Raw genomic sequence first — 13152 nt, forward strand, 5'->3', positions numbered from 1 at the left:
TTTATGCTTTACAGAATACAGTACACAGAACCGTACAGTATATGAAAACAGATATACAAATAAATATACCTCTGATTGTTTTCTTTCCCTGGGATGCGATCGCCTGATGGGTCCATGGGGGAGGGGAGCAGGTTGAGACAGGAGGCCAGGGACTGGCTGGAGTCTTCTCTGGACACTGTGTACACACCCAAACACACATAAAGTCATTTTATCAAATTGATTTTGTAATCTCAGCTACCACTTAAAATCTGCCCAAGTACCTAACCTTACCACAACACGTTTTAGCCATCGAACATACAGTAATAACTCTCCTCCTCTCATTTCCTCCCAAACTGAACTGGAGCTGTAAAGCACCAGTCATGTCACAAAATAGCTTATTAAAATTCAGAAACCATAGATTTGAGTAATGATGATACTATCAGTTGTTTTTAAAAATTGGTATGTCTGCGTTTAATGGCACATTTGACATAGCAGAGTGGAGGAGTCTGGAATAAAAGGTGGCGGTGAAGCCAAGATTTGGCATTTCTTCATGTCTTTGTAAAGGTCCCTGTGTCTCTCTTTCTGTCCCTGTCTGATTCCACAGGGCATGAGTCACAGTTGGAGTAAGAACACAGAGCCCTGCAGCAGAACACTGTTGGCCATAAATTGCTGTGAAATTGCTTGCTTTTTAATAAAGGCCTCAACAAGCCACCTGAGAGAGGTAAAAATGAGGCGTGCCAATGAGAGCATGTGGGTGTGTGGGGTTGTGGGATGGGTGTGTGTCCAGTGGTGTATGTCTACATATGTGTATATACCTTTATATGACGCTGTGCATGTAGTCTGTCTGTCAGACAGTCAGTCTGTCTGCTTTGTGTGTAATGCCTGAATGTGTATGCAGGTGTGTGTCTTTCAATTAGTCCCTTTAATTTGATTGTGTGGAAGATCCTTACCCTTTCATTGCCAGCTCAAAGTCTTAGTCCCTTGACTTTATGAGAACAATTCATCAAACCTTTAATTTCATGCTACAGTCTGCAAACCATTAGGTGTAATGACTAAGCATGCACACTTGTTTGTTAGTGTGTGTACTAAGGATGGTGCCTCCTTTAGCTCTGCATCAGCCAGTGCCTTTAGAGATGTTTTAAATCTGTGTGTGTGTGTGTGTGTGTGTGTGTGTGTGTGTGTGTGTGTGTGTGTGTGTGTGTGTGTGTGTGTGTGTGTGTGTTTACGTGAGTGCTCAGTGCAAAAACACCCTCCAACCCAAAACTTTCCAAGCCCCACAAGCTCAGGAAATCCAGTTTATTGGGGCAGAAGCTCCTGTGGCAGCCTTTACTCCACTGTGCTGCTGAGCATTTTACTTTATTTGACTGCAACTGTAATATTCTGTGAGTCCATCTGGGGCTTAAATGTCGTGAGAGAGAGAGAGATCAATAGAAATATGAACCTCAGAGTTGCAGACAGGTTGACTCAGAGATGTGTTAAGTAAGAGTCACAGCTAAACATAATCACACACGATGGTCAAGCATGTCTTCCCTATACAATGACTGAGTAACTTTTCAGGGTCATGTTTATCCACTATAGTCATTTTATTCATTGTGTCATATTCAGTCCAACATTAACTGACTGAAATCAATGTGTACATTTTGCATTTTTACAATCTGATGTGTATTAATATGAAGCAAACGTCTGCAATCTGAGATCACCAGTAACCTAATCAATACTGACAGTATTTGCAAGAGCTTGCACTTTTGCCTAATTACCATAATGTTACTGCATGAAATGATTAAATAAGAACGATGCTTGCAATTTCAATCAATCATTTCGCTTCACTATGCCTACTCATAAAATCGAAATTTCCTTCTTAAGACATGAATATTTTAAGAATTAACATATGCATGTGTTCACAAAGGCTTTATTAAGTCCCTCTTGACGCATTCAGATATGGTCTGGTTACAGCCACTCACTACACTGGTTCAATATTACAGTTTCCTGATGTGTTGATGTGCTGATGTGCGAAAGGAAGCTGGGGTTACTGTGTTTGGCAACTCCATGATGCAGTGTGGCAGAGCACAAGCAATAATTCTCCTCTGACAGTCACTTTTCAACCATTTCAGGAGGAGAGTGACTGAAATGCCAAAACTGTAAAGGAGATAAATCGCTGTAAATGAGGCAGCTGCATCAAAGTCGTGGCACATGTGGAAAGAACCAGGGAGACTTCTGGTTTTGTGATTTAAGGTGATGGGAAAGAGGTGGCTTAATGAGGAAAACGAGAGACAGGGAGTGAAGCAAAACAGGGTAAGAGAGAGAAAGACAGCGAAGAGGGGGTGACGAGAGGAAAAGCAAGAAAGGAGGCAAAACAATGTGTGACAATGAGAAAAATCTGAGCAGACAGTCACTTGAACAGAGGGAGGGATAGATAAAGGCAAAAGTTTCTATGTGGCAGGTTCTCCCTTTTCTCCCTGATTCGAATGCTTAGTTTCTAAAAACTCTGAAAACGAAACACAGTGACTACAAAAATACATTTAAAAATTATGCAGCTGCTCATAGTTTTGAATTCTGCATTTGACTTTAACCTTATACCAATAGTATGGTAGAGATTTTCGATTAAGTATAAGTGCATGTATAAGTATTTAGACAAATGCAGAAATTCAGTTAGCTTGATACAGTTAAGTGTAAAAAAAAAGCGAATCTGTATCTTCTCGCAGCCTGTTCTATGAGTCACCCACACACTTGCCATAAAGACCTTTGTGCAGAAATGCAGATGTTATATTTTATTATGATATATATATATATATATATATATATATATATATATATATATTACCATGTCGATGTCGCTGATCATCAGAGAGGTCCAGGTCTAACATAAGATCATCTTCATCCAGCTCTGAGGAACCCAGATTGTTTAATACATCCTGAAGAGAAAAGGGAAAAACAAATACACTTCAGATGAACAATTTAAACATTCTGATAAAACAGACTGATAAAATAATAATGAGTGATTATCATATTCTAAACAATAAACAAAATATAAGATAATGTATGTCCTTTTATATTCCTAATAGGAAAAAATACTTTGGGACCTAAAACTTTGGTATAAACAAGTAATTATGATGAACAGTTTTAATACAATTAAGCCAATAGGCTCTGCAAACCCTGAGGAGGAAAAACAAGAAATACTCATTAAAAATAGGGTTAAACTATGAACATTACAGCAAAATATCAAATGCTTTTCTTCAAAGCAATCCAGGTGGCTCATAACATTCTGAGATTCTCCAAGAAGAAAAATGCAAAATTTTATTAACATCAGTAAAAATAACATAATTATTTTTATAAGGGCATGGGATTTTTTTTCCCACTTAGCCTGCACCTAATGAGATATTTAGTCCCTCTTCATTGCATCCAAGCTTGTTATGTGGGAATCATTAGGATTCGGTTTGGGAAAGAAATGAAGTTGGTAAATGAGGCTATAGTTTCGTGTAACATCTTTCAGCATTTCCTGCTCCAGAAGCACCTTGAAAATCTTCAGTATTTACTCTGCATGACAAAGAGAGGTTGTGTAATTTTCAAAATTGCACAATCTGAATTTTCAAAAGCACTTATCTCTTCTACTTTGCAGCAAACAGGATGTTCGGAATAACTAACCCTGCTCATTTCCTTACTCAGAAAAAGAGTAAAAAAACAGAAAATGTTATATCTTCTATTAAGTTATGACAAATACATAAATGCTCCAATATATGCTTTGTTATATCAAAGCCAGAAGTATCTCTGCAACTACTGATAATATTTTCCCAATCCTTTATGAGCCAAATGAGCTATAGCCACAAAACCATACATACTGAGTAATGCTTCACCTCTTATTATTGACTTGTAATCTTTTAGCAAATGATCCTATGTTCTCTGGTATTATTACCAGAGGTTTTAATGATGCAGGAAGGTGATGTGTTCCTTTGGGTTCTGTTGAATTTCAAAAGTCAAGACTGCCATCTGATGGTCATAAAAGGAAAATCCACTGCAGAAAAAAGTTGCTACAAGAATAAAGGGCAGAAACTAACTTAAAACACAACATAGCAAAGTATAACAAAAATATAAGTATTGTAGCTTTATATAAATAATTGTAGCAGGAAACTTAATTAGTTAAAAAAAAAAATGTTGTAGCTGTTCCAGGAATTACTGTCCGTCAACAATTTTCTTTTTCTTTAGTTGAAGATTTTCACTTAATAACACGCACATACACAAGTGAGGTAAAGAACTCTCAGCTACCAACATGAGCTTTGCTGCAAATGTGCTCTCACCATCAGCAGGTTTCTTACCAGTTACTCTGGACTCAAAAGGACATGGCAACACCAAGATCAAATAATATTTACAAATAATTCTGCATATTTGATTTACACAGCATACCATGTAGGTGGGCTACAATACCCATGATAAATACCAATGATAATGAGCTCCACGGTTTTTTGGGGGGTATTTTTTAATCTCATACACTATACTCAATTGTCCTGATGCAGCAAATCTCACCAGCCTGATAACCCCACAAGGCCAAAACTAATTATTCACTACAAAAAGTGCTTTGAACTGGTTGCGAAAAACTTTATTACCTGAAACAACCTTTTTCAAAAAGAAAATAAGTGGCTGATGCTCACAATGGGATTTCAGAACTCTTAATACTGGTTTTAAGACCTTACCTGAACCTTTATAGGTTAAAAAAAAAAGAAAAAAGAAAAACTTTAAGTGAAATATCAAGAGACAAAAAGTACTATGCACCGGTCTCATGAAGTATCTGCAGATGTAGATGGATCTAAAAATCCAATAACCAGCTCTGTTCAGCTCTCGTTGTTTGGACATAAAGAACGTCACAGCCACACTCTGTATTGATTTCATCCCATCTGAGTACAAGAGTCTCAATGCTTAGTGACATGCCTGACTATTCAACCACACATCTAAGCATGTGTGTGTCTGTGTGTGAGAGACAGAGAGAATTTCCAAACAGTTATATCAGTGCTCTTCAAGGCCACACCTATAAAGCCTCTGTGGTTTGCGCATGAACATGTAAGATTACATTGCAGTTTTTTTCACTCATTCACTGGCTCCTCGGTGCAGTAAACATCAGAAAAAGACCAGAATGCATTTCAGGGTAATGGAAATGAACACAACAGCACATCTCAGACATTAAAGCTAACAGCTAAAAGGTAGTGGAAAAGAAATGAACACCCATACCGTGTGATACTACTACACACAGACTTCATTTGAAGCTAAATTACCCATTTTAATGTGCCCCTCTAACCACAGAAATGTGTTAATATGATTTTACAACCCAGAGATGTCACCTTTTTACCTCGCTTATGTGGTTTGAGTGAGTATAATCCTTGAGTTAATAGAGATAATATCAGATTCGGGTCTCATTAAAAGATGGCTCCATCTCTTAACTGCCACGCAGAAAGACATCCAAAACAGAGATAAGAGGAAGCAAGAGATTCTTTCTGTCCATTAAAAGCCACTGGTTTCTGTTCACACTGTGAAAATCACATATACAGTCTATGAAAATTACATTTATTCAGCGCTTAAGGGTGGTAAATGCATTAAGATCAAGGGAGAGGGATTTGGGTTTGCAGCCAGGTATTGTGGCTTCTAGCAATGGAAAATATATGGACTAACAAATGATTTTCATTCTGTCTGAGCGGACACTTCACAGCCAGTTGTGTTTACGATGTGCCTGGGGGGATAAAGGATTGACTGTCCAGTCAAATCGGAAATCTGTTTGGTGAATGAAAAGAAACTGACTTTGACTCACAAAGTCTCACTTACACCGCCTAACACTTGCTATTCTTTACCAACTATCTGCTCTTATTAATGCAGAATAATCACTCATCCCAGAGCAAAACAAACATCCTTTTTCATATTCAACAAGCAACAGCGTTTAAAATGTAAGAGAGACAAATACGACATCCCAGTGCTTTATACTGTTGACTTTGTTAGCAGCTGAATCCATATTTTCACCATGGCCGTAAATTTGAGGTACATATTTTAGCACAGGATTCCCATCACGTATTGTAAGTGCTACAACTTTATTAGCATATTTTGTGACAGAGGCTGCTGAGGCAGAAAATATGACTACAGCCATAACTTAGAGTGAGATATCTACACTTCCTGCTTGCGTAATATGTAGTCTTGACATGAAAAGGATTTCTCAAAGACAAACTGGAGTGTATCTGCATGTCTTTTTTTTTGTTGTTAAAGCAGCCATTTTGACGTCATTACAAGACAACCAGAGGTGAAATGAATAACATACCCACACCACTGCTTTTTGCCACACCATGCAAGTAAATTCAGACTGGTGGCGAATCCGAGCCTGAAAGCACCTTCAGTGGGTAGAAGAGATGGTACGTAGAAGTACATTTCAAAGCTCCGTAGTAATAATCCTGAGCTCCAAAACTAAATTTAACTGAACAGAGCCTTAAATTTACCAGCTGGGAGTATCAAGGTACTGAGCACTAGAACAAGGTACTGGATTAAGTTATGACTACACATTACCAGCTTACTATTAAATCTGAAGAATTTCATGTAAGTTTCATAAAGCTAGCTAGCCGGCTTATGAGCTCACCCCTGATAGTCATTTCAAATTAAGACAAAGAAAAAAATACATCCCCCTGAATGAGCAAAGATAACTTAAAAGATATTAAGGAAAGTCACTTAATTAAAAGAAGCATTTTTAAATCTTGTTTCTACAGCAGAGGCAGTCAATCCCAATCCTGGAGGGTATGAGTTCTGCCGACACAAATGAGCCCCTAACAGACGATCAACTTTACAGGTACATTTACCTTTTTATTGGCACCTATACTGTTCAGTTTAGGGTTAGGGTTTTTTTAAATTAAAACATTTAGATCATGAACAAGAAACCATCTTATCATAATCACCATGATGTATTGAACATAACTACTTAGACAGTAAGGGAATTTGCCAAATATACATGTGCAATTCATAATCTATGTATGTGAACATGCTGGTATTCCCATAAAAGAAGTGCTGTTAATATGAAGTCCATGTCTTACTTTATATTATTTATTATTACTTATTACAAACTATTATTATTTGTAATATACAAAAATGTAAATGCAGCATGACAATTACTCTTAAAAAGAATATGCAGTACAAAGATGGTTGTTACATACAATAGTGGCCTAATTTACTGCATACCACTGCAGTTGTCCTGTATTCCCTTGTGGAGATTTTTAAAGACACGTTTTTAAAATGTGTCCTAAATCCATATTTTAACCACATAATAACAATACTAGCACTGTTTATTTTACAGCATTTTTTGGCTCATCTAGCCACTGGTGCCCATAACAATAAATGGTTATGTATAAGTCATGAGATAAATAAGTACATTTTTCATCAGCCACCACTTCCAGTGTTCTACGGTCTGACCAGCTTACATTAGGAAACCTACCCTCAGAGAAGTGATGTGAAATTTGATTTGATTTCATATATGTATGATTATTGTTACTGCTTTTATATGATATCTTTGGGCAAAGTGAGCAGTCAATACCCATATTTGCGAACAACCTCATTGGTTTTCATTTAAAAACCCAACTGTCTGGTTATAGTTATTACAAATTATGTTTGGAAGAGGGAGTAAATCCTTATCTGTTGTAATACAAGTGTCACTTATGATATCTAGCCTTTACAAGGAAGCAATCAGACTGGAGGATATGAAATCAAGAGGCACTCTGCATTACAGCACTGTCTAGCAAACCAGCTGCCAAGCAACTGTTGATATGCATAAGTAACACAGTCAAAGTAAAGTGGATTGCAGTTGAGCTATTCTGCCATGTATGTCATTCAAACAACAAACAAAAGTGCACGTTCAAAGTTGTTCAGCTTGTCCCTGAGATAAGAGAGAATTTCTCAAGAACGTCTTAAGTAATTCTCTTTTTTTTGTTAGCTGGAGCTGAATGTAATCACTGTCAGCCTGCCACAGTATTATCACAGCTGTCATTGAGAAACTTATGAGAATCCAACACTGAATATGCCGGTAAAATAAATGCCTCGCAGCTTCCCATAAGGATATTAAAATAACAATAACAACTGGGATGACATCACCAAACAGCAAACAAAGCCTTGCTTTGCTTCACAGAGCTACCTCACAGCTTCTCTCTGTGTATTCAACAAATGAGTCATTTGTCTCTGCAAACCAAAATCTTTAATTGCTTTATGGTAATTATATTCAGTCTGGACTGTAACGACAAAGCAACGATAAAGCCTATTCACATAGCACACTCACTGTTTAGTATGATGTGCTTCAGTCTGCCTCTGTTTTGCCCTGCAAAGGTGCCCTGTCACACAGGCCTCCTTACCACAGTCAGCCACAGTGTATTTACACAAACAATGAGCAGACCATTCAATTCCTTTTCTTTAATACTCTCAGTAGCTTTTGTTGTGTATTTACGTAAAAGATCGAAAGTTATTAATACTGTGGGATTGTGCATGTGGCAAACACACTCAATCCAGACTTTTTCATTAGCCACAAGTGCTTTCTGCTAACCAACAAACTTTTATGACGCTAAGAGAGTGATGGTACAGAATTTAATATACACTCCAAGGCAGCTGCCTGTCCTTCATGACTCAGACCCCTAAAGGGCCCTTCACAGGCCCAGAGCAGGAAAGAAAGTGATTATTCTACATTTGGTGAAGGGTATGTCATGACGCATATGCAGTCTCTAAAGTACACAGCAACGTGCTGTGTGTATATCCTTGTCCTTTTTAATCTCTCAGGAAAAGCCTATAGTCCCTGGTAAAATTAATGGGATTGACTCAGACTCGCCTGCCTCCCGCTAAGCTTCCACATGTGTGTTGTAAGAAAACCAGACCATACACAGTAGTAGCTATAGAGACAGAGCTAAAGCATGCATCAAAAAAGAGGGGTGCAGTGATTGTTAGACAGGTTAACAGCTAACAGCCAGGATATAATGCTTAAATCCTAGGATTTAAATGACTGAAGAAGTTTTCCAGAGTAGTTGATCCATCCACAGTTTAATATCTTCAAATGTAAGAAACCAGGCTTTTTATGTTTTTCAAATTCATGTGTACACACACACACAGTATTACTCTTCAAAGATTGTTTGTAACTTTAACTTTAGTATAGATATACTGAGATACACATTAACACTTGAGGTGCCACGTTGTTGTGGCAAAGTCAATACAGTGACACAGATCACCATTAAATGTGTGACATTTCTCAGTGAGGTCTCTTTACATTCCACTAAATAGCTTTTACATGTCAAAATGAGTTTAAGAAATGTCAAGATCCTAAATTTCCAGCAATTAATTTAATTCAAAGTGAGTGAAAACTAAAGGCACTATTTTTGTGAATCGAAGCTGCAGTGCATAGTCAAGCACACTGTTCCCAGGACATGCCGGAACACTCTAGTATTTTCATGGCTAGAGGCATGTGGCACACCAGAGAGGGTGAGATTAGAAAGGATCCCTTATCATACCAAACATGATAAGGAAGTGCTTTAGCAGCTGGTTCCACTTGTGGCAAATTGCATCTGCTCTTTTAATCCCCTTTTTAAGCAGGGCTCTTCCTGTAGTGATGCAACGGCAATTTGGTAATCAAGTGGCAAATTTTTCTACGAGGAAACTGTTATGCTTGTCCTGGATATGGAGAGTTGTAAAAGTGAGGAAACAGCAAACCAAATAAACTGCTAGGGACAGATGGAATCTCTTTTTAAGTTTGTGGACATATTAAGTATCTGTGTGCGTGATTTTACACAAAGTCCACATCCGCAGTTACTGTGTAAATGTCACTAAGCAATTACTCTCATCTCTTCCCATGTGTGCTATGTGTGCGGGAATGACTTCAAGGTCTAATAATCTTTGAAGAGGCAGAGAATGTCTTCAGGTCATTTCAACAAATGTAAAGTCTCTTTGTCGCCCAAGAGCCCTGCAATATTTTGAATGTGACGAGCACTGAAGTGGCTAAATTTCTTTCAAAAGAACCCCACTTCATTATTTTTGCCACTATTCTGCTCGACACCCTCACCTTCCAGCACACACTGTTGAGTACCATGTGCGTATGAGTATGTATTCCTATTTGGTGACACTTTTGTCTACTTTTATTCTAGTTAATGTTTCTGTTCTAATTGATTATATTTTCCTAGTCATTGTGCTTTAAACATTGTTCTAATGCATTTCTTTGCCTCATGTAAAGTACTTCCACTTGCCACTGTGTTTGAAAAGATTCTGTAAACAAACTCGCCCTGCTCTGCCTTGCATTACTGAGAACCTACAGAGGAGGAAGTGGCACATTGTAAGCTATTTAGGTCACGCTAATTGCATGTATGTGGTTGTGCATGTGTGTCTAGATTCTACTTATTCTTTACTGAAACACCTTAATTAGAATGTAAACTATTACACACGCACTACACTGTATGTTACACACGTACTATTAGTGTCTACTAAGTGTGATGCGATGCTAATTGAGCATAACCTTGAACCTGTGAAAGAAACCACACAAACACAGACACCACAGCTGGAGCCCTACCAGACTTCCCAGTTTGGATGATGAGGAGTTGTTTCTGTGTTTGAGCAGACCACATCCGTCCATGCCCGGGGCATCTCTGTGGTTTCCATGGATACGAGGCCCACCTGCCCCCTCAGATGAGGAGCGAAGACGCCTTTCCATCCGCATCACCTCATGATAGGGGCTGACACTGCTACAGACAGAGGCTGGAGGAAAGAAAGAAACAAGGAGAGGCAGAAAGTCCGACAGAGAAAGAGAAAGAATAAATTCAGATGAAACAGTTTTAAGAGCGATCCCTAAAACAGACACACAATCATTTCAATCGAGCACCTTTTTCTCTTTTTTTTGGACTAATATTGTTTTGTAACAACAAAACTACACGGAGAATGACTGTGAGATTCCAGGGGCAATACCCTTCAGACAGACAAACCAGGTTTGCTAGAACTGTTATATTTTAATCTACTAATAGACAGATGTGAAAACAGAGACACAATACCACGTCTTCTCACTGTCTGACAGGCTATAAAACATTTCTTAAAAAAACAACATTTCATGCCAACCACCTCTCTCTCTTCTCTCTCTCTCTCTCTCTCATACACACACATACACGCAACCACATACACACACAGTTTCCTCTATGTGAATGTGTGTCTTCTTTCTTTTCTTTGTTCTTGTGAAATTACTCTCTAACAAATGAGCATGGATATTCGCAGTTTTGGCTTCACACTGGGCAACAAAACACTGAAGAAGCCCCATGATTAGCGACTGCAGCTCTATGTGTCTGCAACCATTTTACTAAGAGGATCAGATCATTTTAACCACAAAGGAAAATCAGACCTACAGTACGCAGGGGCCCACATATCACATGAATATAGTAAAATTCTGTTGTTGTGGAGTCCAACAGACAAGCTCACCCTGTTATCACTGTAGCCTGTAATCAGAATCAGAATCAGAATAACTGTATAATCCCCGTAGGGAAATTCTTACTGTTACTTAACTCCCAGTTGAAAATGAAGAAAAGAGGAAAATTGCACATAGTGTGTGGTAAGAGAAAAAAAAAATTCTAGAATAAATAAGTGAAGTGAAAACACACTGCCAAAGTCTGTGGTTTCCATTTCCTGGAAGCTACAACAGCACCAAGTACACTGTAGATCAATATTCAGATGCTTTCCTGCAAGCATGTATTGCAACACACTGTGATTTGGCCAGTCCTCACAACTTCAAAGGCTGTCTGAGGTTTAAAACTTGATGTGAAAGGCATTTAGTTATGATGGTTAAGGTTAGAGTAAGGGGCTGGGAATGCATTATGTCAAGAAGTGTCCCTCACAACTAATGGAAAACATGATTGTGTGTGTGTGTGTGTGTGTGTGAGAGAGAGAGAGATCACAGTCACACAATAGGCCATTAATAGCGCACTAAGCGTTTGCTGGCAGATGAAGCTACAATCATGCCAACTTTAAAAAGACCACAACAGCAGACACTGTGCAATTACAGTGCCGCTGTGACTGTTACAGTTTTTCCTTAGATGGTAATATAACAGATTGTAATGGCAAACTGAGCATTTTAACTATAACTCAAATACTTCCTAACAGAAGTGTTTGTGCTGGAATGTGTTTAAATGTGCACATTTATAAATGAATTTGTAATCCTAATTATTTTGTTGAAAATTTTTGTTGATGATACTCATTAGTTTCTCTTACTAATGCCTTCACAGTTTCAAGTGCAAGCACAGAACTGATAAAGTGATATTTCATTATCGAAAATATGCGGTTATCAGCTGCAGCAACTCAACGCTGATTCCTAATTACATGGTTAGTTAGTCCTAGTGAAACCAATTCCTTGTGAATTGGAATGATCAACAGTATATCCTTTCCTGAAAGGGTAATAAATGAACAGTAGAGGACAGAAGTTTTTCAGTGTCTGATCAGAGTCTGACATAAGGTAAACAACAATTAGAAAACACAGGAATAGGCTGCAGATTTAAGGAGAATTTTTTTTTCTGTTACTGAATAAGCCTTGGCTGAAATAAAGAATAAAAACCTCCTCTTCAATATGTTACAGCAGCTGAAGCTGAACTGAGGGGGATGGTAACAAATCAGCTTTGGCTAAGGAATATATTTTCAGTATGACACACACTGTTTTACTACTATCAGCCCACAACAGGCACTAATTTATTAGACTGAGGGCATTTTTTTCAAATTAACTGTCTAAGTTGCTGCAAGTTTCAAAACAGTTTTGAAGCTGTGAAATTTCTTGTAACATTTATAAAGTTTGGAAACATTTGCAACTTTTATCAAAACTCTTACTTACTAAAGAAGTTGGAAGTTGAAGGAAAACATTATGTTGTTCATACAGTAAACATTAGTTTTCAGTCATCAAGTGGAAACAAGCTCAGACAAACGTATAACAAATATAATGATCCTTCAACTCTGATCAAACCAGTTTGCACCACCTAAATTTAATCTCTTTGAGAGGCCTGGTAATGAACTCTTAAAAGATTTTTATTGGACGTGTTGTTCACACTTGCTGACTTGTTCAGTCACGCATAGCAGAGTAATAAAAACAAACAACACTGAAGGAGCAGGAGCATGGCATCACTTCAACCGCCCAATAAATGTTTACCTCCAAACTCACGTTGGTTGAGATTACTG

The 13152-nt window shown here is 38.0% G+C and overlaps 1 protein-coding gene across 1 annotated transcript in view; it reads right to left on the reverse strand.

The window, feature by feature from the left end:
• ccser1 (coiled-coil serine-rich protein 1) overlaps nt 1–13152 on the reverse strand; it is a 115886-nt gene that overhangs the window by 93575 nt on the left and 9159 nt on the right. The window contains exons 4-6 of the mRNA XM_041042124.1: nt 10523–10707; nt 2801–2891; nt 70–175 (exon numbers count right to left, since the gene is read on the reverse strand). Of these exons, the coding sequence (XP_040898058.1) occupies nt 70–175; nt 2801–2891; nt 10523–10707 (382 nt within the window). The remainder of the gene's footprint in view (nt 1–69; nt 176–2800; nt 2892–10522; nt 10708–13152) is intronic.

Source organism: Toxotes jaculatrix, chromosome 7, assembly GCF_017976425.1.
Source record: "Toxotes jaculatrix isolate fToxJac2 chromosome 7, fToxJac2.pri, whole genome shotgun sequence".
Lineage (NCBI taxonomy): Eukaryota > Metazoa > Chordata > Actinopteri > Toxotidae > Toxotes > Toxotes jaculatrix.